The 14,883-nt window shown below is 38.5% G+C and overlaps 1 protein-coding gene across 8 annotated transcripts in view; it reads right to left on the bottom strand.

The window, feature by feature from the left end:
- The window catches only part of tcf7 (transcription factor 7), a 62,561-nt gene that overhangs the window by 15,894 nt on the left and 31,784 nt on the right, over positions 1-14,883 (bottom strand). For 6 of the 8 annotated variants that reach the window (XM_046867699.1, XM_046867696.1, XM_046867701.1 and 3 more), the window contains 3 exons: positions 10,828-10,935; positions 10,125-10,287; positions 7,685-7,792 (listed from right to left, as the gene is read on the bottom strand). In XM_046867699.1, the coding sequence (XP_046723655.1) occupies positions 7,685-7,792; positions 10,125-10,287; positions 10,828-10,935 (379 nt within the window). The remainder of the gene's footprint in view (positions 1-7,684; positions 7,793-10,124; positions 10,288-10,827; positions 10,936-14,883) is intronic. The other 2 variants (XM_046867700.1, XM_046867698.1) reach the window with 1 other exon arrangement.

The raw sequence follows: 14,883 nt of genomic DNA, 5'->3' as shown, positions 1-14,883 counted from the left end.
CTGTGCCCATCCACACTAGGCAGGGACTGGTCAGTCTGGCGGTATTGTACTCTTATTCCCAAAGTGTTGTTGACGCAGCTTGAGTTCCTGAAGGAGAAAGTCTCTAGGTTATGTATGTAACCCTGGTTTCCTGAAGGAACGAGAAATTGTGTCTCTAGGCCACACTCCCTGCATCCCTGCAACGCTACCTTCGATTTTAGAAGCTAGCGTCATCTCCACCGCATGTGCTTTTAGAGCTTCCTGGTTGTGATGTCACCCCACCGGCCTTTCCATTGGACAGATTACACACGTGATTGATAGCGTAGACACACAAAAGCATTTCCAAAGCATTGTTGATGCAGCATTTACATTTACATTTACATTTACATTACAGCAGTTTCATTTTGTTTTGCAGAGTTGCCAACTTGCAGAGTATCAACCTGAACCAAAACCACTACTTATGCATTTTGCAGCACCATGCACCACCCTCCGGTATATGCCTTGTGGGTCAGGGGTTTATCCTACAGCAAGATAATAATACAAAACCTGCCTAATAGAACAGAACTAAAACAAAACAGAAATAGCTTAGAAGATTAAATCATGGAATGGCCAGCACAATCTCCAGACTTAAACACCATTGAGCTGGTTAGGGGTAACTGGACAGATGCAGAAAGCAAAGCAATGGACAAGTGCAAGACATCTGTGGGATCTTCATCCATGACTAAAGGTAAAGTGCAGGGTAATTTATTTTTTAATTTATATTGTATACCAATCATTTGTTATTTGTTGGCAATGTTGACTTTGAATTGCATATTTTCCCAATGTAAATGTTACTTTAAAACATTTACAAAAATATTTAGTGTTCATGCTCTATGTTGAGCATGATTTCACTAATAATAAACCTGCATTTGCATTAAGCATTCATATTTGTATATGCCCATGTTGATAAGAGTATTAAAAAAACTGGGATTAGGATGTGATTAATCACGAGTTAACTCATGACAATCATGTATGTGTGTGTGTGTATATATATATATATATATATATATATATATATATATATATATATATATATATATATATATCAATCATAGAAATTAAAATTGGATATATTTTACAGTAGTGAAGATGCAGCTTGTAATCTGCAGTACAGATATACAGTCCTCTTTAAGTGAGAAGTCAAAATTCAGCCATTATTGTCAATATAGCTAGCAACAAACATACGGTACAACCTAAATATTAACAGCTGTATATCGTTTAACCATTAAAAAGCCACATGTCCTATTCATCAGGTTCATGTTTTTGCCTGCTTGACAGGACCCTACAAATTGCTGTGCCTCAGGTGCAGGAGCTGTCTTCAGAAAACAGACACGAGTTCTGCCAGCATTTCTCTCGTTAACACAGTTAAAAGTGTTGAAGGGAACAAAGCTGGAGATCACTATGTCATGCTGATTTAGAATAACACACTGGAAGCTTTAAAAGGATGGTGATGTTTAAAATCATTGTTCTTCCTTTGTTAACCATGGTTACCTGCAAGGAAACATGTGCCGTCATCATTGCTTTGCACAAAAAGGGATTCATAGTCAAGGATATTGCTGCTGGTAAGATTGCACCTATATCAACCATTTATCGGATCATCAAGAACTGCAAGGAGAGAGGTTTAATTGTACTGAAGAAGGCTTCATGGCACCCGACAAAATGTATTCAGCTGTGGGATCAGGGAGCCTCCAGTGCAGAGCTTGCTCAGGAATGTCAGCATGCACTTGCGAGTGCATCTGCATGCACAGTGAGTCAAAGCCTTTTGGATAATTTCTTGGTGTCAAAAAGGGCAGCATAGTAGCCACTTCTCTCCAGAAAAAACATTAGGGACAGATTGATATTCTGCCAAAAAAAAAAAAAAAAAAAGTAATTTTCTCTGATCAATCCCCTTTGCAAATTTTTTGGAGCCAGAAAAATGCTTGTCTGCAGAGGAAACGTTTAGCACTACCATCAGTCCTGTGTCATGTCAAAAGCATTCTGAGACCATTCATGTGTGGGGTTGCTTCCCAGCCAAGTGGGTGGGCTTATTTATAATTTTGCCTAAGAACACAGCGATGAAAAAATTATAGTACAAAAACATCCTCAGAGAACAGATGACGGGTGACAAACAATGCCTTTTTCAGCATGATGGAGCACCTCCCCTTAAAGCAAAAGTGACAACTAACTGGATCGGGAAACAAAATATTAAAACTTTGGGTCCATCACCTGGAAACTCCACAGACCTTAAACTAATTGAGAACGTGTGTGTGTGTGTGTGTGTGTGTGTGTGTGTGCGTGCGTGCGTGCGAGAATGGCGCCATCTAAACTCTCTTAAATCCAGAGAAGATCCTGAATGCCTCAAAAGTTTTGTTAAATTTGCAACTCAGTACAAAACAAAACCATGGAATTACACAAGTTTCACTCTAGAAATCAAAAACAAGGTGGTGCTATTAGTCATTTATCAGTGATATCAGGATTTAAGCAAAGGCATGTCATTTCAGAGAGTTGACAGATGAGCTAATTTGATACAGGATGGTATTTGGCATCAACAGTGAAAACAGTGAAAGCACTGTTAAGAGACAGCGACCTAACTCTAACCAAAGCCATCTCACTATGTATGAAATGACTGAAGAAAATAACAAAGCAGCCACTAACGTGGAAAAAGTACAACCAGTTTCCAGCAGATGGCGCCAGTTTACAAGACAAAGCCCAGAATAAAACAGCATGATCCACTAACTATAACTGATTGCAAAAACTGTGGTACAGTCACCATTTCAAGAAATGCTGCAAATCACGTTGTCAGTATGGTTAAAATAGACAAAGTGCTTCAACACCCTTTCATGGCCAAGCAGGAGGAGACCTTTGTCACTATGCACATAAACAAAACACCAATGGAGGTGAATCAGACACTGGGGCAAAGTGTCATTTAATGTCGCAAACAACATTCAAAAGATTTGACAACAATGATCAACTACTAAATCTAGAAAGTACACCCAACCGTGTAGCTAATTGTGGAGGTAAAATGAAAACAAAAGTCTAGTTGCCCTGCTGTGTAGTTCAAAATGTCAGAAACCCTCAATCCCATTATTTTTGGTGGAAGATGATGTCCAACCGCTGTTAGGATTCCAGGCATGCTTAGACATGGGGATTGTCACATTGAGGCTTCATGTTTTGACATGGTTAGTATCGAGAGAAGCACTGAACAAATTTAGACAGAATACAATGATTTGTTACCTGATAAGCTTGGACAACTACCAATCACATACTAAATGAGAGTAGACCCAAGTGTGCAGCCTGCAGTTCATCCCGCACATTGCATTCCGCTGGCAATACAAGATCGTGTTAAAGCATTATAACACAAGTATCCGAGCCAACAGACTGGGTTTTGTTCATGGTCAGAACACACAAAAAAGACATCAGAATGTGCATCAAGATCTCAACATCCTGGATGCCTATAGCAACTGTATTTTCTGTGCTGGATGAAAAAAACTGGCAGATATTCTCCTCTATGGTGACTGCATTCAGTAGCCCATTTGGGTGATACAGATTTCTTCGCAAGCCCTTTGGCATAAGTTCTGCAACCAAAGAATTTTAGTGCTCAGCAAAGCACCCTTGTGCTATCATTGTCAATCGTATCATTGGAGGTCTTGATGCCACTAAACACATCAATGTGAAAAAGGTGCTTAAACCAGCCTGTGTTAAGGTAAACCCAGCAAAGTGTAAATTCCGTCTGAAAAAGTCAGCTATGTAGGCCATTTTTTCAGTAGAGAATTCTTAAAGACAGACACCTTAAAAACAAAAGCAATCTCTAAAATGCCACCTACCAGTTATTTACCAGTGTTGCAGCGATTCATTGGAATGGCAAATTATTTGGGGAAGTTTTCCAGCACCCTAAGGAAGCTAACACACAAAGAAACTGCATGGTGATGGTATTACCAACACCAACAAGCATTTTATACTCTCAAATCAGGTTTGACCACCCTGCCTGTCTTGTCATAAAAAAGCTGGTCACACTAACCTGCAATACCTTATATTTTGGTCTTGGTGTTGCAGGATGGTCATCGAGTTTCCTACGCATCTTGCAAAAACACAGAGATGCGATATGCACAGATTGAAAAGGAGCTAGTGGCTGTCATTTCACCTGTACTAAATTCTGGGATTATGTGTAAGGAAAACCCACATCATTGAAAAGACCACCAGTTCCTGGTGACCATTCTATAAAAAAAATCATTCACAAAGACCCTGCACTATTACAGAGGATAATTCTTAGGTTAAAGTGCTATCACATCACTATTGTGTACAAAAAAGGTAAACGCATTTACCTCACCCCTTTTCCTGGGATTTGAACAAAGAAGAACCCAAGACACTGAAAGTTATGCATTTGAAGTCATGTCCATCAGTTATATTTCCACTGCTCTTCTGGAGGAAAGCATACTGCTGAAGATGAGGTGCTACAAGCTCTTAGCACAATGATTTAACAAGGCTGACATGCCAAAGAACAGTGTTGGCCCCACTATCCGTCCATTATTTTCCTACAGAGACAACTCTGAAAGATGGTGTGGTGATGAAAAGTCACAAAACAGTCATTCCTCATTCCTTGAGATGATAATATATATTGGCATAGGCCACAGAGAACACCCTGGTCTTGAAGCTACCAAGCACTAAACTAGAGGTATAATTTTCTGGCCAGTGATGATGGATGATATCACAGAATATCTCTTTTCATTCCAGTCTGCAATAGCACTAAGCCACATCAACAGAAAGAACCTCAAAAAATGTACCCAGTTCCAAATCTTCTCTGACTTTCTCCAATATACATCATCCTCTGCCGTAATCAAGAAATTAAAGAGATCTTTTCTGTACACCTCACATTCTCATTTCTGAAAATGCCAGTCAATATACAGGTCAGCATTTCAAAGACTTTGAGAAGTCAAAAGTATCCCAGAGTTCCTACAGTCCAATGGCCTGGCAGAAAGGACAGTTCAAAGTGTCAAACAACTAATAGAAAAATCTCACAGACATGGAAGTGACTAATTTCTCATCTTTTAAATTTCATTTACATTTCCCCCGCTGAATGCCTAACGTCATGAAATGTGTTTTCTAAATATTTACAGTATTCTTCTTTTCTTTGTTGTGTTTTATCCAAACGTTCTTGTTATGTTTCATGAACTATTTTCGCTGAAGGAAGGGGATGTAGATCATTGTGGTATATGATCTTTTAGCAAGAACGCCATGTTTGCATGTTCCAGGATGCCCTAATGATAACTGGTAGAGCTCTTTTAGAATTGGCCTGCCCTGTTTCAGTTTGTAGTGCACACAATATATGTATAGTGTTCGAGACACTAATGTTAGAGTCAAAAGTCATGTGCTATATAATAAAATATGACCGTTTTTTACAGCTTGTCTATCCTTCTGTCACATTCAATGTCAGTATATATATAGAATATTCTTCTGTCAGTATTCAACACCTACAAAACAAATCATATAAACCAGTGATCCCCAACCTTTTTATTGCCACGGACCGGTTTAATGTTGAAAAATATTTTCACGGACCGGCCTTTTAGGAGTGACGGATAAATGCAACAAAATAAAATGATACGACCATAATAAAAACTGGTATATTTTAAATATAATAATAATCGTGAATCCAATGTGTTTTTTCTTGTACATTTTGCTAGCTTGGGGGTTTGAATTTAGTGGTTATGTATTATGTGTTACCGGGGCGAAGCAGCCCCTTTAGGAAGGTAGAGGATGGAGGTAAGACATGTGACGGAGGCATTATGACATGCGTCAAGAGTGAGTCACAGATGTGGTGGAGAGAATCCGGTTATTTTTTAAAATAAAACATCGTTCAGAATCAGATAATAAATAAAACGGAAATAATGTAAGTTATGTATTCTTTCTGTGCGACCCAGTACCAATTGACCGGGGGTTGGGGACCACTGATATAAATCACTGAAAAATTGCTTAGGCTTGCTTAGACAGAAAATTTGGTAATGAAGCTATTTCTGATTTCTTTATTTTTTACTACTGTTACCTACCTTTTGTTACTTTTATGACAGTTAAAGACTACAAATTAATATGGTTTTACCTAATAATCACTATACTTCTTTTTCTTTGCAAGTTTATTGCAGTCTCTACAAACATGAAAAAAGTTCAGTATAGTCCCTTTACTCATTTCACCAATCTGGGCTTTGCCCCTCCTATATCACTGTAGCAAGGCATCAAAATCATAAGTGCTACAGCTAAATATCAGATGCTCGCACCACTCTAATATAGCAGATAAAGCATGTCCTATTTTTATATATTTAAAAAATAATAAGCAGAACATATGTGTTGAAATTTTGAAATTACATATTCTTTAATTTAAATGATTTGTATTCAGGAGTGGTATATAGGTAGTGGGTACATATTTCAGTATTTACCACAATAGAATTTAATAATAATACCTAAAATATTTTTTATAACATGGGTATAGCATGTAAACCTAAAATGTGGATATGCAGTGGAATTCGCTTATCTCGCCCTCGGTTAACTCGACAACCCTATTAAGTCGACGTTTTTGAAGTGGAACCGCCAAATTCTCGCTTTTTCTAAGCATTTTTTATCGGTAATGTCAATTGTTTTATTGTTTTTTATGTCGCCGAACCCTAATATCTCGAGCCCAAGGGGGGGAAAATTTGCCATTTAACGTCGGTTATCTCGGTGCAGCCACAGAAGAACTCGCGGAAGTGGCGGAAAAATCAAGGCTTACAGCTGCTACAGGTGTTGTAGTGTATACTGGTGAATCTCTGCTGTTAGTTAGTGCTAGTGTTAGTAGGGGCGCGGCGCGGCTTTGGGAAGAAAATCGCAGCCGGTGAGAGAGTGCCGGTGGGAAGACACGTACCGGGATACACATGAGCAATAACAACGACCGCCGTGAACCAACATATACCAACAATAACGGACGGTGAGAGTGTGGAAGTTTAAATAGGAGCTGGTGATGATGCTAAACGAGCACCATATGTGCGCGATTGAAGCCGCGGAAGCTTCAGAGGAAGTGGCTGAGAAAGCACCTGACACGCTGAAGGGGCCGAAGGGGGCGTGGCAGGTGGATTCATGACAGATAAACATGTACAGTATGTATTTTTATAGCATGCCTTCATCAAACAAATCGCGGCAACGCTGTTGTGTAAAAAACCCCTTCAAAAACACGTGCATGCACATTCTCATTTATTAACGCACATCATGTACATAAAGAAATTTCAAGCACGTTAATATATTGCCACAATTTTGATTTTCGTTTATCTCGATCATCGGTTACCTCAATGCTTTTTGGCGACCCCCTAGGACATCGACATAACCGGGTTCCACTGTAATTGGATCCAGTTCCAGTTCCACTTTAAAGTTAAGTGAGTGAATATGTAGTATAAACAGTCTTGTTATATCAGTTTAAAGCTGAATTCACTCAGATGCATCAATTGTAATTTACCATTTTTTTTGTTACTCACCAATTCTGGCTATAATAATTCTTATTAAACCACCAACTCTAAGTACTAATCATAATAAAGACATAAAACATATGATGGCTTTTAGTGGTGCATGCCGCTTTAAATAGATTGGACCTTTATTTACTGTAGATATTCTTGACAATGCATGTGTGTCCGTTTTTGTCTGTGTATCTGTGTGCGTGTCTGAAGGCACTCACATAGTTGTCTCGGGCAGACCAGCTTGGGTAGAGTTGCATGTGTAGCTGCCGCTCTTTCCTGGCAAGCTCATAGTACTTAGCCTGTTCCTCACGGGTCAAAGCATGCCACTGTAAAACACATACACATTATTTTATTGATTATTTTATTGATTTCAAACTGAAAACAAAAATAATAAAATACAGATATGTTGGATCCAAATTAATATATTTTAAAATATTTACACAACACTTTCTTTTATGATAAAAGAAGTTTGGATTATGTTTTTGTGTTTGCCAAATACCTTGTTAATAAAATCATTGCCTGCAACCGTAGCTATCTCTGCCGCTTTACAGAGTAACTCCTTTTAATGACCCAGGGCAAATAAATTGCAGCATATGGCCAAGGCTCACCAGATTTTCATGTCCCGATAAAAAAAAAAATCTGACTACTGACTGCTCCCACCTGATTTATAGTTGTCATAATCATGGCGAAAATGTATTGTCAGTCTTTAGTGATGAGAGCTTTTTTTAGATGCCCAGTTCAGTGTCCATATTTGACAATGAGGGAATGGGCTCCCAGCAATCAGCACCAACCCATATCGAGTCTCTCTCTCTCTCTCTCTCTCTGCTCAAGAATTCTTAATTTTCACTTTAAGTGTTTTTTTCTTTCTTTACAGCTTTGAATGATTTCAGTGCAGCTGGAAACTTCATTGACCGGTCCAATGTGGGAAAAGCTCAAGCTCTGCCTCTTTAGAACCCATTTCATATTCAGACTCTAGATGATGGTTGAAAGTTAAAAAACACACTGCACCAGCTCTCCAGATCCAAGCCTGCATCGTTAATCATAAAACCATCTCCCTGTGCTCAGCAAAGCAAAAACGAGTGGTCTGCCTCCTCGTGATCCATGGAGCTAATGCCTGGTACCATGGACCCTCACAATCTCAAATATCTTCTCTCCACCACAGAAAACCAAGTAAAGCAAGCATATACTCTAAAGCTTTTGCACATGAATGCATTCAATCCAGCATTAGTCAGCAGGTGTTCGGTCTTTTAATGATTGTAAACAACTTGAAAAAGTCAAGAAGAGGCCACTGTTGCCAAAAACTAAATTTTCTATTCTTACTATTTTGAATGTCACATTCCATCATTTGAGAACCATTGAGACTTTATTTCTTGTACTTAATTTGTTAGTTGTCATGTAGTTTGCAGGTTATAGAGAAGGAAAGTGCTAGGATAAGAAAATTTTATTGAGTTAAATAACAGACAAGTCCAGGTCTGCATGCAACTAAAAAAAGGGAAAATAGGCAGACAAACACCAAGACCAGGGCATAAACAAGAATGAGCAATTGAGAAAACAGAAACAAGCTGGAGAACTAGAAAAAACATGAAAAGGGAAACAACTTGAGATTATGAGTTAGTCAGTGCTTATGGGATTTGATCATGAATCATGCAGCGTGTTTGAGTAGTTTCATGTTGATAGGGAACATAATGGATTTGGTCCAGTTAGTTAAGTAATTGGTGAATTAGAATATTTTTCAATTGTGTGGATAGTTTTGAATATAGAATATAAAGGTTTGGCAAAAGGTTTGAAATGCAAGAAATGTAAATTGATGTTCTGGATATTGCTGATGTTTGCATTTTGTTTTATTGCTGCATATATTGCATATTACTCTCTCAAGAATTCCATGCTTACCAAATGCTTGATGACTACAAATCACTATTTTAAGGGTAAGAAATACTAAGAGCCATATGTCTCAACAAAATTCCAAGCAAATTGTACTTTGTTTTGCATCAGATTTAAGTTAAACAGTTCCTTTTGGCCTTATACATTGCCTGCTAACTGGCACCCAGAGTGAGCTAACCAAGAAATCAGCAGATTCCTATTATCATTTTGTGGCAATATCCAGGAGGATTGAGCTCAATTCCTGCCATGAGGAAAAAATGCACATAACTTGCTAAAACACTCATCTCCAGTGTGTCCTCAGCTACAAACCTCCGTTGCCCCTACCAATTGCCCAGCAGTAGACTAGTGGTTCAAGGGCAAAGTTAGAAGGTGTGGGCAACCAGTCACTAGCATCTGGAACAAGTGGCAAGGGAAATATGGCAGGACACCAAAAAGTTAAGCTTTAAATCTTTGTATAGACCTTTAAACCAGTCAGACTGTGAAAACATATAAATAGCTAGAAGTGGTCTCTACAAAAGACTTATCCAGGTTCTTCAGGTAATTCAAAACCCCTTAAGCATTCTTTACCAAATTAGGAAGAGGAAAGGAAAGCCATTATCAAATAAAAAAGTAGTGGAGTGGGTCATTTTGAAATCAGAATTTTGTAAAAGAAATTGCAATAATTAAAAACTATTTGACAAATATCTTACAAAATGTTATGTTAAACTAGATATTATTCAAATATTCAAGGCAATTTGTGTTATTAACTGTCCAACACTATTTTTGGAGAACCCTCACCCTGCGGCCCAGTATCTGGTTGATAGCTGCGCTCTCCTTCAAGGTGCATTCTGCAATGACTTTTGCCCTCATCTCCTTCATATACAGCATAAAGGCATTCAGCGGCTTCTTGATAACTGGCTTCTTAGGCTCTCTCTCCCTTTTTGACTCTGTATGAGGCTTACTACAATGCAGAAGAAAAAAAAAATCAACATTTAAAAGTTAAGCGTTTGTAAATTTCAATATCTTTCAAATACTGTAAAAATCCCCATCTGCAGTTTCCTTAAAGGTGCAATAGTCTTTTTTTATTATTGCTAGTATAACAACATTAATGCAACTAATGACACAAATATAGAACAGCAGTAGTGGTGGTCAGCTCAAAAAACACATTAAAATTATTTATAGTGATGTAACTTGGCTACCATCAGCTGAATGGCCTAGTGGACAAAACCACAGGTCAGAGTAACATGTTAACACCAGAACAATACACAATACACAGATATCATGCACTATATAGTTTATTATCTATATATTTAAAAATAAAGCCAATACTCTTAAAAAACATGCTTGCTTTAAAGTAAACGGATAAAGCTAACTTCAACTCCACTCTTCTGGCTACTGCTGATTCTGGTGTAAATATTATAATATTTTATGTTACCTCACCTACTTAAAAGCTAGAGCCCCAATATTGACTAATGCACCGTTAAAGTCTTTTTACACATACATGTCAAACTGGTCATGCTCTTGCCTGCCTGAAGAGGGTACTATGGCAGGGTGTGGGATCCCTGTAGGATGCATTCCAGATGGCCCCATAATAAGAGAGTGAGAGAACCTTCATAAACACACAGGAACAACAAAGTTATTTCCTTCATCACAAATGTGAAAACATGGAAATCTTTTTTTGAGCTACAAAAGATTAATTTATGAAACAAATTACAAGTTACTTAAATACAATGATAAAATAAATATGGCAGTCAACAACAATCAGCTTGACAGTAACCTACCTGAATTTTCCATAATCCATAATGATCAAATATTTTGTAAGCAGGGAAACCACACACACTCTTTTCACCATTTAAAATATGCTCCTCAGAATGCTTTGCATTTAAAATTAAAAGGTATGTATTTTATTAATTTTAACTGGTAGTTTTATGCTACACAAATGGATGAAAAATACATTTTCTGCATCCTGCTCATTCATGCAATTAATTATTCGCTCAGCAATTAAGTGTGAGCAATTACTTACAGTACATAAAATGTCAGATATTTGTGTGTCAAACATTATTTAAGTATGCAGTGCAGGTGTGGGGTTAACCAAATTCAATTCCATGTTATTTGTATAGCACTTTTACCAATAGACATTGTCACAAACAGCTGTGAATAATATCACTGACTAATACGGACAGTATTTATATATATATATATATATATATATATATATATATATATATATATATATATATATATATATATATATATATATATATTGCCTCGCACATTGATTTGTACTCTATGCATAACAGACTATGCCAAATCGCCCCATTTTAAAATATTATCCGAAATGTTAGACAATCAATCAATTGATTGTATAACCAATTAATAGCTCTTAATGCCTACTCTTGGTTTTTCTCCAGTGTTTTTCTTCTCTCAAAACTTGAGAGAAAGAAAGAAAAGCAAGCCAAATGAGCATTCATTTCACCTCCTGGAGCAAAAACATACAACTATAGTACAGGCTAATGAGATTAATTGTATTTTATCAAATGTCTCTCATAAAAAAAAACGACAGAGCTTTACAAATTTGTGAAAACTTGTTTCTGCAAATTGTGAAACAATTTCTAAATAATATTTCTCAGCATTACATTAAGGTTGCACAAGCCAGTGCACTCTAAGTGCTGGTCCCAAGCCCAAGATGGGGAGGGTTGCGTTAGGAAGGGCATCCAACGTAAAACATGTGCCAAATCAAATATGCAGATCACAAAAGAGAATTTCATACCAGATCGGTCGAGGCCCGAGTTAACAACGACCGCCACAGGTAGAAATTGGGCTACTGTTGGCTGAAGGAGGAGAAGGAGAGGAGGCAGACATCTACAGAGACAGCAGGGAAAGGAGAAGTGTAGGAGAGTGGAGATTAGAGTGGAGATTAGGGTTGGTACTTTAAATGTAGGTACTATGATGGGTAAAGGGAGAGAGGTAGCTGATATGATGGAGAGGAGAAAGGTGGATATGTTGTGTGTTCAGGAAACCAAGTGGAAAGGGAGTAAAGCCAGGAACATTGGAGGTGGAGGTTTAAACTGTTCTTCATAGTGTGGATAGAAAGAGAAATGGTGTAGGGGTGATTCTGAAGGAAGAGTACAGTAAGAGTGTAGTGGAGGTGAAGAGAGTTTATGATAGGGTAATGAACGTGAAGCTGAAAGTTGAAGGCGTGATGATAAATGTCATCAGTGCTTATGCTCCACAAGTTGGTTGTGAGATGGAGGAGAAGGAGAAATTCTGGAGTGAGTTAGATGAAGTGGTAAAAGGGGTATCTAGGAATGAAAGATTGCTGATTGGGGCAGATTTAAATGGGCAAGTAGGTGAAGGGAACATAAGTGATGTGGAGGTGATGGGTAGGTTTTAAGAAGAGGGATGTGGAAGGGCAGATGGTGGTAGATTTTGCAAAAGTGATGGAAATGGCAGGAGTGAACCATTATTTTAAGAAGAAGGACGATCATAGAGTGACGTATATGAGTGGAGGAAGGTGCACACAGGTGGACTATGTTCAATGTAGGAGATGCAACCTTAAAGAGACTGGAGACAGTAAGGTGTTTGCAGGAGACAATGTAGCTACACAGCATCGGATGGTGGTCTGTAGTATGGTTTTGGAGGTGAAGAAGAAGAGGAGGAGAGTAAGGACTGAAAGAGGAATAAGATGGTAAAAACTGAAGGAGGAAGACTGTAGTGTGAGATTCAGGGAAGAGTTCAGACAGGGGCTCAGTGGTGGTGAAATGGTGCTGGATGATTTGGCAACTACTGCAGAAGTGATAAGGATGGTGTGACATCTGGAAATAAAAAGTAAGACAAAGAGATGTGGTGGTGGAATGAGGAAGTGCAGGACAGCATAAGGAGAAAGAGGTTTGCAAAACAGAATTGGGATCGACAGAGTGATGAGAAAAGTAGTCAGGAGTACAAGGAGATGCAGGTGAAGAGAGATGTGGCAAAAGCCAAGGAAAAGGCCTATGAGGAGCTGTATGAGAAATTGAGCTGGGAGGAATGTGCTGCAAGTTAGATCAATAAAGGATGGAGATGGAAATGTTGACTAGTTAGAAGAGTGTGTTAAGCAGATGGAGGGAGCATTTTAAGCAGCTGATGAACGAGGAAAATGAGAGAGAAAAGGTTGGATGGTGTGGCGATGGTGTGGCGATGGTGAAGCAGAAAGTGAATAGGAGTAGTAAGGAGGAAGTGAGAGCAGCAATTAGGAGGATAAAGAGTGGAAAGTCGGTTGGACCAGATGACATACAAGTAGAAGCATGGAGATGTTTAGGAGAGATGTCAGTAGAGTTTTTAACAAGATTGTTTAACAGGATTTTGGAAGGTGAGAGGATGCCTGAGAAATGGAGAACAAGTGTGCTGTTACAGATCTTTAAGAATAAGGGAGATGTGCAGACCTGCAGTAACTACAGGGGAATAAAGTTGATCAGTCACACCATGAAGTTATGGGAAAGAGGAGTGGAAGCCAGGTTAAGAAAAGAGGTGACCATCTGTGAGCAGCAGTATGGTTTCATGCCGAGGACGAGCACCACAGACGCATTATTTGCTTTGAGAATGTTGATGGAGAAGTATAGAGAAGGTCAGAAGGAGTTGTATTTCTGGATTTAAAGAAAGTGTACGACAGGGTGCCGAGATTTTGTGATATTGTATGAGGAAGTCAGGTGTGTCAGAGTAGTATGTGAGGGTGGTGCAGGACGTGTATGAGGACAGTGTGACAACGATGAAGTGTGCAGTAGAAACGACAGACTAGTTAAAGGTGGAGGTTGGACTGCATCAAGGATCAGCTCTGAGCCCTTTCCTGTTTGCAGTGGTGATGGACAGGTTGACGGACGAGGTCAGACAGGAGTCTCCATAGACTATGATGTTTGCGGATGATATTGTGATTTGTGGTGTGAATAAGAGTGGTAGTGGAGTGGTGTGGTTACAGGGAGAAGAGGTGGAGAAGGTGGAGGAATTCAGGTACCTGGCGTCAACAGCGAAAAGTAATGGAGAGTGTGTTAGAGAAGTGAAGAAAAGAGTGCAGGCAGGGTGGAGTGGGTGGAGAAGAGTGGCACAAGTGATTTGTGATAGAAGGGTATCTGCAAGAGTGAAAGGGAAAGTTTATAGAACTGTGGTGAAACCTTATATTCATATTCAACAGATTTAGCTGTCAGCTGCCTTTTTTTTATACATGGTTTGTTATTATAATGTTCATTATACACCTATTACCTAGAAAAGGGTTATGGTTAGGTTTATGAAAAACTGCTTTGCAACAATGTCCTCTGTTAAAAGCAAATCTGATATTAATGACTATAAAATTAAATACTTAAATAAATATGCAAAAATGAGACACTCAAACAAAACAGTGATTTCATTGTAATGTGAAAAGCCTTAGGCAATGGTTTGCGAGAGCTTGCAAGGCTGAAATGCAGCCATATGGCAACTAGGACACTGAAGACAGACATTTTTCTCTTTATTATCCAACTCAAAACAAATGTTGACCACACAGAAAGCAATAGCTTTACACCCAGTATTTAATTTACTTAGATTAATC

Source organism: Silurus meridionalis, chromosome 15, assembly GCF_014805685.1.
Source record: "Silurus meridionalis isolate SWU-2019-XX chromosome 15, ASM1480568v1, whole genome shotgun sequence".
Taxonomy (NCBI): Eukaryota; Metazoa; Chordata; class Actinopteri; order Siluriformes; family Siluridae; genus Silurus; species Silurus meridionalis.
Note: the sequence above shows the minus strand (reverse complement) of the source record. Positions and strands in the feature narration are given on the sequence as shown.